Source organism: Nesoenas mayeri (genome assembly GCF_963082525.1).
Source record: "Nesoenas mayeri genome assembly, chromosome: 6".
NCBI lineage: Eukaryota > Metazoa > Chordata > Aves > Columbiformes > Columbidae > Nesoenas > Nesoenas mayeri.
This window is the reverse complement of record NC_137545.1, coordinates 10,543,062-10,560,390: the sequence shown is the minus strand read 5'-3', so window position 1 is coordinate 10,560,390 and position 17,329 is coordinate 10,543,062. Positions and strand designations below refer to the sequence as shown.

Genomic DNA, 17,329 nt, shown 5'->3' with positions numbered 1-17,329 from the left:
CTGGGTTTGCTGACAGCACATTATATTGGTATTCTGTGGTAGTTTTTCATTACTTGAGTTATGCATTTTATAACAATGCAGTGTCACATTTATTAAGCCCACGCTTCCTCCCTACAGGCGAGTACAACTACGTGGGGACCGCACTTCTTCAGGCAGGTGTAGAGCCAATGCCCTCTCTTGCACATGTCAGACAGCTAATAGCGCTGTATGGAATATTGCCATTAGGTAAGAGCACAGCAGAAATTACTAGAGGGCAAAACACAATGGCTTTGCTTCCTGTCAGTAACATGCATTTTTACTGGCTTTGACAGGACTTGATTAATCGTAATCTAAAACATTTTGCAGTATAATTGTTTTTCAATTAAGCCTTCTGAGTGAAGACCGTATCATTTTAATAGTGCATAAAGGAGCTTGCACATGCAATTGTCAGGTATTGCATTTCCATACCGTCTCTGTTTGCATGTTAACAGTTAGTGAATGGCAGCACATAAAAGGAAATCACTTGGGAAAGATAATAGCTAAAACAAGCTCCAGTGATCAAAATTAATCAAGTTAAAGGAAGGGCTAAGGTTGCAATTTACCTTTTACAAGCTGGCTAATGTTACTCAGTACTACACAATACAATCATTTAAGGAATTAGTCTGAATACATTTTGTACATCAGAGAGAACACTTTTAAAATGCCCTTGCAGTTTTAATGCCAGACCTAGCCAATATCTAACAAGGCTTTGCTGGGTCAGGTTGTTTGCTTTTAACATAAAATCTATCCCGTATTTTACTTGGGAATGGCACTGAGCCAAACTCTAGTGATTGCAAGAAGTGCCTGCCTCAAGGGCCTCTACTCTTGCATCCTTTTCCATTCCCGATTGTATTTCAGGGAGATTTTAACTAGGCTTATCCTCCCCCAGGCTGTATCATCGCCTGCTGATCCCCTTTATAGGGCAAAGAGCTGATGTCTCCCTACATTACATGCTGGCAAATGGAGCAGAGATGACACAAAGCTGCTTTTCTATCCTCTTTGCACACCCTCCAGAATGACCAGTGCTCAGGCTATTCCGTGCATACATGCCTTGGGCTTTCCTGAGGCACTTCCCAGCTCCTCCTGTCCCAAAAGTGGGCTCCATGTATTGTAGAAAGCTTGGTGCAGTAGTGCACAAGTCTGCTTGATCTGGATTTCAGGAAAACTGCTCCTTCTACCCTACAGTTCCATCTGAAGAGTCAGGTTAACAAATAGGGTGCTGGCAGCACCCCTGCCTTCAGCCTAGGTAGGGCTCTTCCCATCTAAAACGCCCTCAGCTGGTTTTGGGTAAACTCAAGTGTTGGCTGCAAGTTTGACCCCAATTAGCTGAGAGAGTTACCTCTGTTACTCTGCACTGACCACAGTGTGGTGTTTCACATATAACTCCAAGGTTATGTTTTAACACCATCTAGTCTGGTGAAATCAAGCCCCAAGACACCCCCAAGGCAAGAAGAAAGAGAATCCATTAAATTTCTGCCATTTATACAATTACCTAAAAATCTAGGGAGAAGAGAATCTGGACTAGTTAAACAAACAGAACATGTTTGCAATAGCGGTTTGAAAAATGCCTCCGAGTTTAAAAAAAACAAACAAACATACATCTTGCATAAGCCAAAAAAAAAGGCACAGGGATGGTTTCACCTTTTGGGTGATATGTTATGGGTGACATTTTACCTAACTGGTCTCAGAACTAATTAATCATTATGTAATTGTGTATGCGTAGAAGCGAAAGTTTTCCTCAAAATAGTCACCTGATGGTGAGGAAAGGTCCAGTTTAAATGCCATTGAGGAAATTGTAAGCAGCTGAAAGGAGAAATAATAGTAGAAGATATACTTCATCTTTAACCACAGAGGAGTCTGCTGCTCCCCTCATAATAAATCTATGTGTAATAGTAATAGATTGGTATGGAACGACCAAACATTAATAAAACCTGGGTGGCTGACAACTTCACTACATCCTGCACAGTGCCGAAATAATGGCTTTCATCTTAACACTCAGTTCCTTGTCATTTATTTGGGACATTAAGCCATTAGGACACAGGCAGCCTTATTTGATTTGTTTTTAAATACCATTCTTACCTAGCTACCCCTCTTAACCCCCAGAACTTTTCCAGGCTAAGCCATGGGCTCCCTCCACAGCCCATCACTTTTGGGGCTGGTCTCCCCATGAGTCCCATAGTCTGACAGACACCTGTCTCAAAGAACTTCAGAAGCAGTGGATGCTAACACAGATTTTTCCAATCTGGCTTTGTAACAACCACCACAACTGACACAGGACATTTTAAGGTATCAAGGCAGTGTTGTTACTGGACTACCAGTGTGTGTAGATAAAGCATTTGACATTTCCTGCTACTTCCATCTCTGGAGGTTCACCTGTACTCATACAGCAACAGAGCTGCAGGGAAGACAAATTCTATCACCATCAACCAACTAAAACTCCCTCTGTGGTTCTGTTTTCACTGTGCAGATGTTTCTGCTGGGCTTTCCCAGGTGATGGAGCATATTTCTTAGAGCCCAGAATTAATTTACCTGGAGCAGCCATAGGGACAGATTGAGAAATAACAAGTAGTCAGCGCTGCTGGCAGAGCAAGTGAAACATAGCAACCCTCGCATTTGCTCACTTGAATAAAATGAAGGGAACAGAAAAAGATCCCCTCCTCCTGACAGATAGATCATACCTGCTCTGCGACATGCAGCTGCCATGTTCCAGACTGAGGAATAACATGAGCTCCTCTATATGTGCTAACACCACACTTGGCAAGCATGGGTAGAAGGGATATAAGTAGCAAAGGATTTTGGAGCAGAACAAGCCTAAGTGACCACAGTCAGAGTCTCCAGTGCTCATCAAGCAGCAGTAACATTTAAGAGGAAAAATGACCCAAAAAGGGAAATGCAGGCAGAAGTTAAAAGGAGATAAAACACAACACATGGTAACATCTGGTTTCAAAATCACTGACAAACACTGCTCCAACAGATAGTCCTGTTAGTTTGTTTTCTGAGGAAGCTGGAAAGTGTCATTTCAGACAGCAGAAGGAATTCTGTTAGCCCTACATGCAACATGAACCCTTGTCCTGTTGCAGAAAGCGAGGACCTGCTCTGATAACAAATGCAAAGCTTAAAGCCAAGGGTACGTCCTTAACTCTGCCTCTGCCTGACAGCGAAGGAAAGGCAATTGTCCCTGGGCCAAACACCAGGCTTGTCTGTCCACTTAGGCACCAGCAGAAGTTCCATTTCAGTGCTCTTATTCTGTGTCCATCCTCACAAATTTACCAATTAACTACCTTTCTTTTAGCTAACATAGGTTTAGAGCCAAAGTTTGCCCATCAGAAGGTACAAATAAGGATTTAAATGTGCTACGATCACAAGTCTGGTTATACAGAATTGAACTCAAGAACACTTGTACCATATTAAGGAAGCCATGAATTCAAACTGTAAATTATTTACAGTGAAGAAAAAAAAAAAAGAATAATTCCATTACCTTTATGACAGACTTAAATGAAAGCAATAATAGTGTCTTATGACTTTTTACAGGTTCTCAAACAGTCCATGAAAAGGCTCCTTTGGTGAAAGCCTTGTTACTTGCTGGACCCGGTGGTGTTGGAAAGAAAATGTTGGTCCATGCCATCTGCACAGAAACAGGAGCCAACCTCTTCAACTTATCCGCTTCCAACATCACTGGGAAATATCCAGGCAAGAGTGGCCTACTAATGATGCTTCACATGGTTCTCAAGGTACTGTGTTTTGTGTATTTCCCTACAAGGCTGGTTCAGTGCATCACATCTTTTGTGGAACAAATAGGGAATTGAGTTGTATGTCCTCTGTACCAAGGAACGTAGGTACCAATCATATGAGGGAAAAGCTGCCCAAAGTCCAAAGAACTGCCAACCCAATTTGGAATTCCCTCCTTGCTTTTGAGTTTCCAAAACCACTTGTTGACAGCCAGTGTGTGCACCACTGCAAAGGATATAATGCCCCTTGAGAAATCACTCGTAGTAGCCATATTTTTTACATTAACATTTGTGCAAGTTTTGTGTTACCTTGAATATGAAAAGCATCACAGAGAAAAAATTCTGTTCTCTGTTTATATGTGCATTAGTCAGGAATGCTTGCCATGCAGCATTTAATCAAATACTACACGGGGGGTGGTAAAAAATTTCCTCTCTGGGACCGTTGCTGTAAAACAGCTCTCCCCTATGCAGCTCTCTGTTTACCTATCAGCAAGTTTTTCAAAAGAGGGAATCCTAGTTCAGGATTACATTAGCAGAAATGTATGAGAAGTCTGGAAATGAAAGAAGGCATATGAACTGTGAAGAACATATCCCAAATCCTCTTTAGAAAAAAAATACACTATCCTGGCAGGATTTCTTCCACATTTTATGTCCTCAGCATTTCTGCTGAGGAAGGAAGCTGGTAAACATTTCCAGACAAAATACTCTTAGAAAGAAAAAACACGGCACATACACTAGAAAAAGCCAAATACAGTATTTTTCCAGTGCCAGAGACCTACTAAAAGACTGAATTCAAATTGGCCTTCCCTGGTATTTATCAGCTGTATTTTATTAAATCCAGTATTACAACAGGTTCCGTGACAGGTGCCTCCATCCCACAAAAAAGACAGGTTTTGCAGTTCAAAGCAAAGCAGTCCCCGAAGACCCCATTTCTCACTGGTCAGAGCAGCACCTGAGGAAAAGCCACAGTGTCGTGATCACGTGCCTTTGATGCTGTAACACTAACACTGGGTCTAGCGCTCCCTAAGACAAGCTCCTGCCATTAGACCGAGCTCATACTCCCTCCACTTGGCACATTTCACCCTTCTCCACTTAGTTTCTCTGCCCTCATCAATAGCAAAACACATGTCTGGCTGCAGGCACAGCACACACCAGCCTTTCCATCATCCAGTGCCTGCTAGAGCACAAGGCCTTTAAACATAGGAGAAAGAAGGGCAGCTTTTGTGCTCCTATAGAACGTTCCAGCTGAAGATATCAATATTTTTGGTATACACACATATATAATATATACAATAACTGGAAAATACATAAAACGTGTGCCTACACATTAGATGAATGTATATATACACATACTATGTATATATGTACATAACTCTACATATAGGTATATAAAAAACTTCACATTTTTCCACATTACTTAAAAACAAGTGGAAACACTATCCAACACCTCTCCAGAATTACAGGGAGCAGTCCAAGCTTACTTCTCTACCATAGCTCTTACAAAAGAAGCAATGACACTTTGGTGAACCTCCATGAATTACCAGTATGGCAGTTGCTTGCAGCCAATCACATGGACTAAGGGCTGTCCAGACACTTGCTTATCAAAAGGTGACTTGTTCCAACTGCAACAGCAGTACTGCTTCAAACTCTGCTCTCCTAATAACAGAGCAAACAGCACATAGAGTCTCTTTCCAAGGGATACTTTATCTACATACTCATTTCTCTGCAAACTCATATTGACAGATCACTGGCCTTGTCTTAGCATCATTCAAATCAACTGTGTTTGATTTTCTTTCCCAATTCCTTCAGCTGTTTCACCTCTGTCCATGCCACCTTTTGTCCCCATGGTCAAGTCACTGATTTATCCAATCTGCTGATGATTTTGACCTGGATTCTGTAGGTTCTCAGAGCCATGCTGGAAGCAATTCCTCACCCACACAGACTCTCACCTCTGCCATTACCACCCCTCTTTATTTGGTCTTGACAGCACTGAATGTGTTTTATTTTCCCTGTCTCTCCAAACTCTCAAGTCCCTGCCACAGCCACCCACTCCATTCGCTCTGCCATCCATTGCTGCTTCTTTACAACACCCAACGCTCCCATCCAGTGTCATGGTCCTGCACATGGGGTAGAATAACTCCGTGCAACAGCACTAAGAGGTCCAAGGCTGTAGCCCACTGACTAGACAGCAGCTTTGCAGGAAATGACCGGGGGATTGTAAAGGACAGCAAGTTGAACAAGAATCAATGGCGTGTCCATGCAAAGAGTCAGCCACATACTCGCCAGCCACTTAAAGCTTTTAATTATTTCCCTCTGTCTGGCACTTATGAGACCACAAATGGACACTGTGTCCAGTATTGGGCTACCCTGTTACAGGATGGGCATTGACAAGCCAGCAGGTCCAGTGAACAAATTCAGTTGTTTCAGCTCAATAGAAGGCTGGAGTGAGAGGAAGATCTAACTGCTGTTTTCAGGGGCTTCATGGGACAATACAGAGAGCAGAGGCAGACTTCTCCCAGAGATGCACAGCAATAGGACAAGAGGCAACAGACACAAGTTGCAGCAAGGGAAATTGTTTATATGTTAGGAAAAAAAGTCTGATGAGGAATCAAAGGATAAGGAATCTTTTATATCCTGATTTGCAGGAATCTACTGTTACCCAAGGTGAAGCAAACACAAGAGCAACACACATTGAAAACAAATTCCTTGACAAGGGGGAACTGAACAGTAGTATTTGCCCCCCAAAAAGTTTACTTTTCACCATGGTAAAAAAGAATCTGGGCTAAACATTTGGATTATTCTAAGACCACAATATACAGTGGCACATAATAGCAGACAAGCTATGAAAGCAAATAGTATCCTGCAGCTGAGATGCAGTATTTAATATTCACAGCTCTCACCATAGTACACCTTGTTAAAGTGCCTTGCATGCAGATGATCACTGAAAGATTCACCACATCTCTTTAATCAAACACTTCTGGCCATATTTTTTTTTACAAAGAGTAACCTTGGTCATTGTCCAGCAAGTTTTCTACTGCAGTTTTCTAGAAGTGCCTTTATACAGAGTTAGTCGAGCAGAATACAGACCTTCCACTTAGAGTAGTAAGTGAATGACAGGAAACATGACAGTTCTTTTTCTGTTATCTCGTGATCCATGTAACCATCGTTAAATACAAAGACTTAATGAGGAAGGATTAATGGTGCTCTGTGATAAAGGTGAGTTAACCTTGTACTTTTGATTACTTACAACAACTGCAAACAGAGTTTCTGTAAGGACTAGAAACTCTGGAGAGCATAAAATGACCGTTAGGAAACTTTCTGTCCCATAACTGAGTGTTGGCTGCTGGCAGTTGTTTCATGGGAGACACCCTAAACAAGTGAATAGCACTGGAAAAAATGAAACTTTAATTTGTTTCAGATGCAAGAGCCAAATTCTTTTTTTCTCCTCCCTTATTTCAGGGAGGAGACTTGAAAGAGACATACCAGCCGTGATCCAAAAGAGAGGCTTGTGTGTTACTCAAAGCAGGCACTTTAAATGTCATACAGAGGAAACGACTTCTCATACCAGAACAGGAAAACACCAACATTTCAAACTGCCTATTCAAAGGAAATGTAAAGAAGATTAATATTGAATGGGAAAACTATTGAAAGAGGCCCCAAACACCAAGCCTGAGGACTTGTGTTCGCCACAAAGACACAGAAAAGCCTGCCAGGTCAGCTCTGCTTTGGAGTGAAAAGAGAGGATCTGTCTCTAATATAGAAGCACTTCCCAGCAGTCCCCAAAACAAAACTCATCCTTCAAGCATGAAAAAGAACATGCCAGGATATTTCAGTTAAGCCACATTTTCCGTGTATTGATCCAGCCTGAACTCAGTGGAGCTCCTTGCTAGCTTGTACCGACCGATGGCTTGGCTCTCCCATGTTCCCATGAGGGCAACTGCTGCAGTGCAACAGCTGGTGTAAAAGATGCAAAGGATAGTGAAGAATGCATAGAAACAGATCCAGAAAGGACTGAGGAGAAAAGATAGAATGCATGACTCTGTGACACAGAAGTGTAAAAATGCAGGTAGTTCAAGAGGCTTAACTCAGAGGGTATAAAAGTGACAAGCACTGGCCTTCCATTAGCAGCCATAAGGCAGCCATCAGGTTAATCACTACCAGAGCGAGACAACCTCTCTCGGGTCCTTTACCAGGGCTACAGCAGCACACAGAAAGCACATTATACAAAAAGCCACACATGGGAAAAGTGTTATTAGTGCAGCACTGACCAGGCTAAAAGGTTGGGGAAGAGGTGGCCAGGAGGAAATGCCAATGGAGGAGTCATGTGTGTGTATCAACAGCTCAGTGTGCACAGTGCAGCCACCTCTACTGAACAAGAAGTTTCACAGAGCAGCAAGCTGCTGAAACATTTCAACACCGTCATTGTTAAGGGACTTATCAGACTGTTTGGTTATGCTATGTAGCAAGTCAGAGGTGACTATCAAAGTGTTATACCAAAAAAGGAATCCTATGGAGTTTAAGATTAAATTTTATAATCCCAGCATTTAGAGGCAACATAATTTTGAAGTCCGTCATTAATTTTTCTCCACTGAATCAGGTCCCTTTATTTATAACAACTGCTGTATTGTCATTTTTCTGGCAGGCACAGTTTACCCTGGTACACTGACAGAAGTCTCTGTATTTAGCATGTCCATGCCATACCAGACTCTTCCATTACAGTTGAAAATTGGGAACAGTAGAGTCAGCTTTTCTTCCAGGCATCCCAGAGTAATTATTTTCTCTTAACACAGTTCAGCCTGCTAGAAGCCTCAACCTTTGAAGTATTAAATATCACCAGTGCTCAAATACACAGTGTTATTTCTGTGACCAAGCAGCTTTACGCTATATTGCTCTAATGTCTGAAACCAAAACTCATCCTATTGGAAGTCAGTATTTATAGTTAGTTTCTCTCTAACAAACCAGAATACAGTGGCATCATCACTGTAGCACAGGAATATTTCCCTGGTGAGGCTCCCACAGATAAGGTCTAATTACAGATTTCAGCATCTTGCTGCTTCAGAGCATTTCTGTGAATCTAATCTATAGAGAATTGAGTACTTCTCAGCAATGAATTGAGGTTCCAGAAAAATCTTAGTCTTGAGCCTTTTAAATTCCATCAAAGCCTTCAAGTTTGAAGGAGCCTTGTGCACATCTCCCCTGCAAGAATCAAGTTTCTGCATTTTCAAGTGTAGCAATTTAACTGTTAAACTCTGGCTCTCAAGTTTGGAAAGTTTAACCCAAAGCTTTCAAAAAATGCTGTTTGATCTTTGATTAATGTTGATAGACAGCAAGACAAGGAGCCTTTTTTTCATAGTGACTTTCCTGAAGAGGAAATCAAGCCTCTGGGACCCATGAGAGAGGGATTTCCAACACAGGCAGCTGCTGGCTCCATGTGGTATTAGAAGGGTTAAGGAGCCATCTGCTGGCAGCTCCAACAAATTGTTGAACGCAAAGCTAATAAAATTTCAATTACAAATTAATTATGTACAGTGCATTTAATTATCCATGGATTCAAACTGTCCATGGATAATTCAAATGAAGCACTTTCACAGGGGATATACAGTCTGCTACATATCTGCCAACAATTTAAATTAGATGCCAATGGATTCTGGGTGTCTGATCTGTCTTTAAAAAACAGAAAATAAACAGATAACCCCAAATACAGTGTGTTGAATTTCATCATGTTGATGTGTGTCAACACCAGAAAAATATATGCAGGCCACCTTATACATTTATATCATTGCCATAAAACAGAAAACACAGGAAAGTATCTCTTTGAAAAAGAGCCAGAACTGAGGTTATTTATCATATTTCCACTTACCCAGTAGGGAAATGAAGTGGACTAAAGAGACAACAGGTGTGACAACAGTGAGCATTCTTTCTTAAGAGTTTAAATGAAAAGTATAAGCTGATTAAAAACCTGAGGCTCTGTTTTAGAGGGCTGCTAAGCACAGAAGCCATCTCTGAGCCAAATGGGGAAGACCTGACACATTCCCAGCTGCAGTGGCCCCACTGAAGGGACAACACAGTTCCCTTTGAAGTACACAAGCAGAGTTCAATCATTGCCAGCAGCTTTTATAGCCTCCATAACCTCCCCCTATCCCTTATTCCCCATCACATCACACTGCATCAGACACACAGGTGTGGAGAATATATTGCAGAACAGCTCCATGACTCCCCAAACTTCATACAGCTGCATTACCTTGCAAAGCAAAAATACCAGAAGAGGACTGTTCTCCTTAGGAAGCAAAGGCACAGCACCTCTTTGCATTAACATTAGAGTGTGCATTAGCAGAGAAGTACCCCTTGTCAGCAGCTGAGACATTAACAGGGTCATAAACACCAGCAAAGTGGGGAGAAAGCACCACAACACAACAGCAGATCCCACAGAGTCTGTTGGGGTGGTCACGTGTGCTCAGGTCTGTAAACCTGAGCAGTCAGCATGCCACCAGCCCAGCCATCACTTGGGGGAAATGCAGGCTTCAAGGGGAAAGATCTCCCACTGCCTCATCTCCCACTTCATGTCCTATCTAGCCATGCACAAAGCACGTTGTTATCTTACATTTCAGAAGGTAAAAATCATCTTTAGAAATAGAAAGCCCCAGCTGATAATCCAGTTATTAGCGGTGCTGAGTTCAGGAAGGGTCTCTGAGTCAGAGCTCCCCCATGTCACAATAGATTTCATAGTGGGTGCACAAAATGCAGATGCAGTTCTTGAAGAAGCTGTAGGTTTCTTTTAGTAACTTAAACTACAACCTATATTTTTTCCTTTCTGAGCCTTAATTTTACAAAGAATGCCAGTTATCCCATCTCTGCTGTACGACCATGCTACCACGTTACACTTCTTTCACCACTTGTTTCCAAGCCTGTTTGCAGATATCCAGGAGCTAACCAAGTTCACCTGCAAAGTGCAAATCACTGGGACTGATTTGCATTTCCTGCAGGTGTCTAAGCCCTTGACTAGCAGGATATTCAGCAGAAAATACCTGAGTCTAAGGCTGCTGCACAACTCTGTTCAATGACAGTCACAAACGTGCCCTCTCAAATGTACTTTGCAGGGTCTGTGCAGGCTTAGGAATATGCCAAGCATAACTCTGAAAATAGATAAAGAGGAGATAGACAAAAAAATAATCTGGCCTTAATATCTGACAATAATATAATCAGATAATAATATCTGGCAGATATTATTGCTGTACAATTTTAATCAGTCATTTCATTCCAGCTTGTGTGCTCTATACACTGCTGGACTGAGTTACCTCTGAAGTTGTACATGCAGATAATCATTCACATAACTGCCTACATCCACACGTCAGTTTCTGCAGGATTTTCATATTATCTTTCATGATATATTTTTATTTTAAAATCCTTATTTTTAATGCTGAACATTGGAGTTCTTGCCTTCCAACAAAGGAAAAAGCTCAGTTTTCCTCAGTGGAACTGTTCAGAACTTGGAGGTACCACTTGACATATTCTAAGACTGATGAGTTACTGCAAATAAAGTGTCACATGCCAAAGATGGCATTGTTTCCACTTCACCTCATCAGCAGCACAGCAAACAAGTTTAGCAGCCCTCATCTACAATTGTTTTCTGCTCTCTTCAATCCATTTTTATCGTACAGACACACACACACTTGGTGCTTTTGAAATGCATCCATAAAAATGAACTGTGGTGCTTTGAAGAAAGATGTTCATGACTTAATTCTTCCTGCACTGGCTGTCAATCAGACACCGAGCTTATGCTGTGTATAACCTATCAATGTTGTTAGCTCCTTTCCTGGAAACAGCAGTTTCAACTGGGGGTGGCAGAAAGCAGGACAGAAGAATGTTCTCTATCTCTCATTACCCGTGGACTCCTCGAGCCATCACTTTTGTTGCTGAGCAAACTAGCACGGCTCTGAGAGCCACTGGAAAGTGATTAAAATTTGTCAGAAGAATCTCTAAACCACTGGCGTTTCTATAGCAATGGGGAGAGCGCAAGATGTGAAAAAGCCTGTAGCATTGCTGCCATCCTGCTGTGAACCAGAGGTATAGTGCCTCTGACTCTGGAGCCAGAAAGCCCATTTGTATTGACCTCCCCCTTCAAATTTAGCAGCTTCTGTTTTAAATCTTGGACTAACCACAGATAAAATGCTATTTTGTAATCCAGAAGATTGCATACCAGCCTGTTTTGCTTAAAGATGAGTACCCTTGCTTCTCATGCAATAGCCTTGTCTTGCCTGACACCCCATCGGTATTGCCCTCAGAAAACCAGAGAGGGATCCTATGGGCTGGGGCAGCCAGTCTAAAGCTGCTGCTGGTCTATCTTGTGCCATTGAACTCAAAGTCCAGGCTACCTTTCACAGAACTGCAGGTGAATTTGAGTTGAGAAATGAAAGATAAGCGCAGCAATCAAAAATTATCCAATTTGGGTTGGGGTCTTAATGTTAGATCCCAAACTAGAAACTGTTTCATTTGCCAAGGCTGCTGATCAGACACAGCTTTAGCTGGAAAAAAATAAACCAGGCTAGTTTTAACTGCTGAAATATGGATCTAAAAGCATAATTATAGGCACCCGGGTGTGGAATTGTAGCCATTTTAATCAAGTTCTTGCCTTCTCTCCCCTGCCTTCTCTTAGGTGGCTAAGCAATTGCAGCCTTCAGTTGTGTGGATTGGGGAGACAGAAAAAATATTTGCCAAAGGAGGGCGGAAGACTGATGACGAGGTGAGTTGCTCTTTTTTTATTTCAGTGCAGATAATTTCTCCTGTCACATTACAACCGCCACAAAGGAACAAGTGTATTTCTCAGCTTAGCACATACCAGAATGACCATATCTGCCATAGTTTGCTTTATAATAGCTTGTCTCACATTTTTTTTTTCCCTAAGAAAGTCTTGTGACTTCTTAAGAGCCCCCAAGAGGTCACATTTCTCTCCTACACCTATACTTGCTTTATTTAAAAATAGTCCAGTCACTGCTCGTCAGTGCACTGAAAAGTAAAAGAGAATAATGGAGAATTTCAAAATACAAGGCAAGAAACTAAAAGTTAAGATGAGCTTAAATCGTTCAGCTCTATTAATTTGAGCAACTGGATGGAGCCAAAGTGAACAACAAACTAACAAGGATAAATTTCCACTGTGAAAACAAAGAACCTGTGTTAAGTAGTTATGTTTACAGATTATTTTCTCTGGGCTCCCAGGAGTCCTACTGCCATTGCTTCCATTCCCTCCTGTCTTGTGTAGCTTCCCCACTAGAAAGAAAATTAAAACACTGCCCAATAGGCACAGCAACTCAACCACCACAGCAGAGAGCAATTCACCTGAAATCCTGATTAGATTCACGCTGCTTGCAAAATATTTTACTTTTAGAGCTCCATGTGAAAAATTAAGCCTTATTCTTAAAGTGGGTCCTGTACACTTAGACTGTAGGATGGACACAAGTCTGTATCTTGGAAGACCAATGAAATATCACCTGGGATGAGTCTGTTACTTCTATGAGGGCTGTACAAGCTGATGGTTGTGCAGTTATCCATTTCATCTAGTGGTCCCAACACCAAAAAGGGACCTTTCTCTTGGGCTTAAACCTTGACAGCAAGTGCAGGTGGAGATTAAAAGTAAGACTAGGAGCCAAAGATTGCCTGGAGTAACAATCATGTTTATCTACTTTGATAGCCACCAATAAGGGAAAATTTCTCCCCATGCCCACAGACTCAAGGGTATCACCTCTACCCCTGCTCCACAATGGGACCTGAGCCCTACTGCCAAGACATACTCAACTCATTATCATGATCAAGCAATTAGCAAAGTTAGGAAGATGCATAGTATGACCATGAGAATAAAAAAACACTCACATGTATAATTAAGACAAATTTAAGCTAGAAAATACTTTAGGGAGTTCGTATTGATTTCCCAATTTCCTCTCCTCTGTAGCTTTCAATCCAAATAACAGAGTTTTGTCTCCTTTCTTTCAGCTGTCTGCTACTGCAGACAACAGAAAAATTGGATCACAAAGATTATACTAGCAATGTAGATTCACAGGTGTTTATTATTGCCTTTCAGCTGAGAAGGTTCACAGGACATAGTTTCTTCCATATTGACATTAAGGAAGGCTGATTTGAAATTGAAGCTCAAGTTTCTCAGGGAACTGCCTACTATATAGTAAAAAAAAAAATCATAAGGAGATCTAGAGAGTCAAGTTTTCAAGTGAGTGCTGGTGACTTGAATGTTAAGTCTCAATCATTTCTGAAAAGAAGCTTCCAAGTCATTGGATTTCTCTGGTACACTATCCTAACCCAGTTATTCACTTATAGCTTTATTAACAGTAGAGTTAATAAACAGTGATTTGATTAAGCTTCTCCAACCAATATTAACTTGAATATAACTATTCAATAACAGATTTTGCTCAACACTCATCTGTTTTGTTAGCAGTAGTTAAATATTTGTTCTAAAGTCAAATACTAAATCTACTGTAAAGGAGTGGATCCTGAATTCGAAGAGCTTGTTTTCCCAGGTTAGAGCCTCAGCAAGCTAGAAATTACAGCAATTAGGGAGTGTGTTTTTCACATTTAAACCATGGGTAGGAGTTGGTAGATCATAACCTCCAGAAGCTGGGAGGATTCCACCCCAGGTGACATACCCTGGCAATTTTTCTTATCTGTTAAGGTTCATCAAATACACAGGTCCAAGCAATATTTCTTCTTGAACTGGAAATAAGAATTTCCTTTTTTAAATGAGTTGTTTCCTTCCTGCTTTTCAATAGCAGGACCAGCAAATTCAATAAGGAAAGGCACTAGCACAAACCCACAAATACATAAGCAGAAATCAAGTGTTTACCTGACTTTCAGAAGACAAGAGGCTTTCTGCTTAAGTTGACCACCTAGTCTGCTTATTCTAAATGCAACTAGACTACTTTAAAAAGCACAAAATCCTGTTGTTTCTAGTGTGTGTACATATAGCTTCACCTCATTAACTGTACTATCAGCATTCAATAAATACTCTTTCTTCCTTGTTTTCACATGTACATGCTGAAGATGAACCCAAAACGCCTGGAAAAGATGCTCCCCAAATTCCTACAGGCTGTGAAAGCACAAGACAGAGTGCTGCTAGTGGGAACCACCACCCGTCCCTTCGATGCTAACCTTAAACCCTTCTGCCAAGTCTACCAAAAAATTATTCTGATTCCTAGGCCTGACTACAGTTCAAGATTAGGCAAGTATTTCAAGCGATTCTTCTGATTACTGCTGTTTAAAATCCATGTGTATTGTCTGGTTATCCTCAGAACTGACTTTAACCTCAAAATTTGTACCCCAGGTGTGAATTTTCAGTTAATTTCTGTATGGCCTAAATTTTCAGTTCCTGAAAGTTTAGGTAATACTGATACAGGCTATCCCAAAAATCAGATCATAAAAGTGGAAGTTGGGAGAAGGGTTTAAAAAAATACTGTTCTGCAATGATTAGCATTTCTTCATGAGTTGTTTAGCGTGCACTGAGTTTGTTACAAGCTGGTTTTTGACTGTAGGAAGGATAAGATCCTATTTCAATACACACTTTCTATTTTAAGCTTTTCTTTTTACACAAGGATTCTGAATTTGTTATTCCTATCTGGTTTCCATACTCTAAACAATACACTTCAGACATCTCCATAAACAGAACCATGTCTGAAGGACTGAGTTTTGTTACTATCAAATACTATTTTTGTACATACAGTTCTTGAGAAATTGCAGAAGCATCTGTGATTTTGCATGTCTAATCTATCAACTGGTGGTATGGATAGGCCCCCCTGAAGTCTGACAAATACATTAAGGACCCCGTATTCTTGGAACCAAAGCTTGTAACAAAAAACTTAACTTTTAATAGGCTAACTTGCATGGGTAGGATAAAAAGGAAAAAGGGTTTGAGCTATTCAGAACGGCACCAAACACTCCAAGTTAAGACTCTCAAGGATGCGTTTCTTCTACCAGCGGCTCCTAGCATGAGTATCCCTATTGATCACCATATAAAGGAAAACAGAATCCAATCATACCACTAGTCTCTGATGGATCATATCCCAGAAGAATACAATAGTGGAGGAAACCAGATTCAGCTCAGGGACCTTGCTACATAATTGTATCCTGACTACAATATTGTTCCGCATAGTCACGTTATTACAAAAATCACGCAACTGTATTGTGAAGTCCAGTTTATACTGCTTTGTGTGGAGGCAGCCAAGGTCCTGCAATGATCCACATTTGGGCAAGCTCAAGACAGGTTTTGACTACCCAGCACGTTGCAAATCTCTCCCACATTCAATAATTTTCATAGTGTGGCTGGGGAATGGTCTCTAAGCAAGCAACCATGTGTTTCATGTTATGTTACAGCTCTGATAAATCGCTAACAGATAAGGGACATGAATAAAGCCTAGAGAAAGGAGGTGATGGCTGCTGAATTTAGCTCTGTTCACTTCTGGGGATTGAGTTGTCACATTCTGGGATTCTCACCACCAATCAAAAAGAAAAATAAAAAAATAAAAATTAAAAAAAGAAAAAACACCACACAAACACAAACAGGGTCAACTAAAGGGATTTCAGTTGCAAATTCAAGAATGCCCCAAAAAGTAAACTCTTAACATTTTAAAGCAAATTAAGCTTGCAGCTTTACTACTTTGACATTGTCCCATTTAAGACAGTGTTTGGCTTGTTCTTTAGCTCTGACCTTCCCTGAAGTTCAATGGAAATATGATCTTTACAGTACAGAGAACTCACCTTCCAATCTTGACAATTTTCAGTGCCTGACACCCAATTTGAGAACTAAAACTTGTTTTGACAGAAAAGCCGTGACATAACAAATATTCGTAGCCACAGTGCTCAGCTACCTGTCTGCTACAACCCTTTTGTTACAAACCAGAACGTTCCCATCTTTGCATGATGGAAGCAGTAAACATGCAAAGGAAATCACTAAACTGGAAAATCTGTGGTCATATACTGGTTTCTTGCTATTAATCACCCAGCAAGTCAGTACCTTACATTATGCATGATCCTACCTGCAACAGAAGCTGCAGCACACAATATATGGCTGTGCAGAAGTAGCGCTCACTGTTGTGTGCATCAATTCCTCTTTTATGAATTAGTGATTCAGCCAATAATTATTGAGCATAGATATAATTCAAGTGGAAGATCACAATTTGCCAGAGTGAAAAATGTAGTACAAAGCTGTCAATAGTTATGGGCACAAGTCCCTAGTATTGACGTTGCAATCTAAGAGAGAATAAAGCAGGTTTTTTTCTATTACATGGCTGCCCCAACATCCAGTACCATTAACTGTCCACTCAACATTTTCATACTACATACAAGCATTCAAACACACAATATTCAAATCACAAATTGTCTTATTCAAGAACCTTTTTAATCTCTCTGCGTAATACTTATTTTTTCCAGATGTTTTCACAAGGCTTTAATGGAAAGTATGGTGAGATGACATTAAAGTTTTACTAAGTTCCTCTGAGGCAGACTTACTTTCCAAAAACATTTATTATCCTATTAAATTGTCTTTTTGGAAGCAAAATCTCAGTCCCTTCAAACATTAAAAAAGAAAA

The 17,329-nt window shown here is 40.8% G+C and overlaps 1 protein-coding gene across 1 annotated transcript in view; it reads left to right on the top strand.

The window, feature by feature from the left end:
• Positions 1 to 17,329, top strand: part of DRC11 (dynein regulatory complex subunit 11) — a gene marked incomplete at both ends in the record, with an annotated part of 98,357 nt that overhangs the window by 75,710 nt on the left and 5,318 nt on the right. The window contains 4 exons of the mRNA XM_080346695.1: positions 118 to 225; positions 3,550 to 3,749; positions 12,400 to 12,486; positions 14,790 to 14,967. Coding sequence (XP_080202821.1) covers positions 118 to 225; positions 3,550 to 3,749; positions 12,400 to 12,486; positions 14,790 to 14,967 — 573 coding nt within the window. The remainder of the gene's footprint in view (positions 1 to 117; positions 226 to 3,549; positions 3,750 to 12,399; positions 12,487 to 14,789; positions 14,968 to 17,329) is intronic.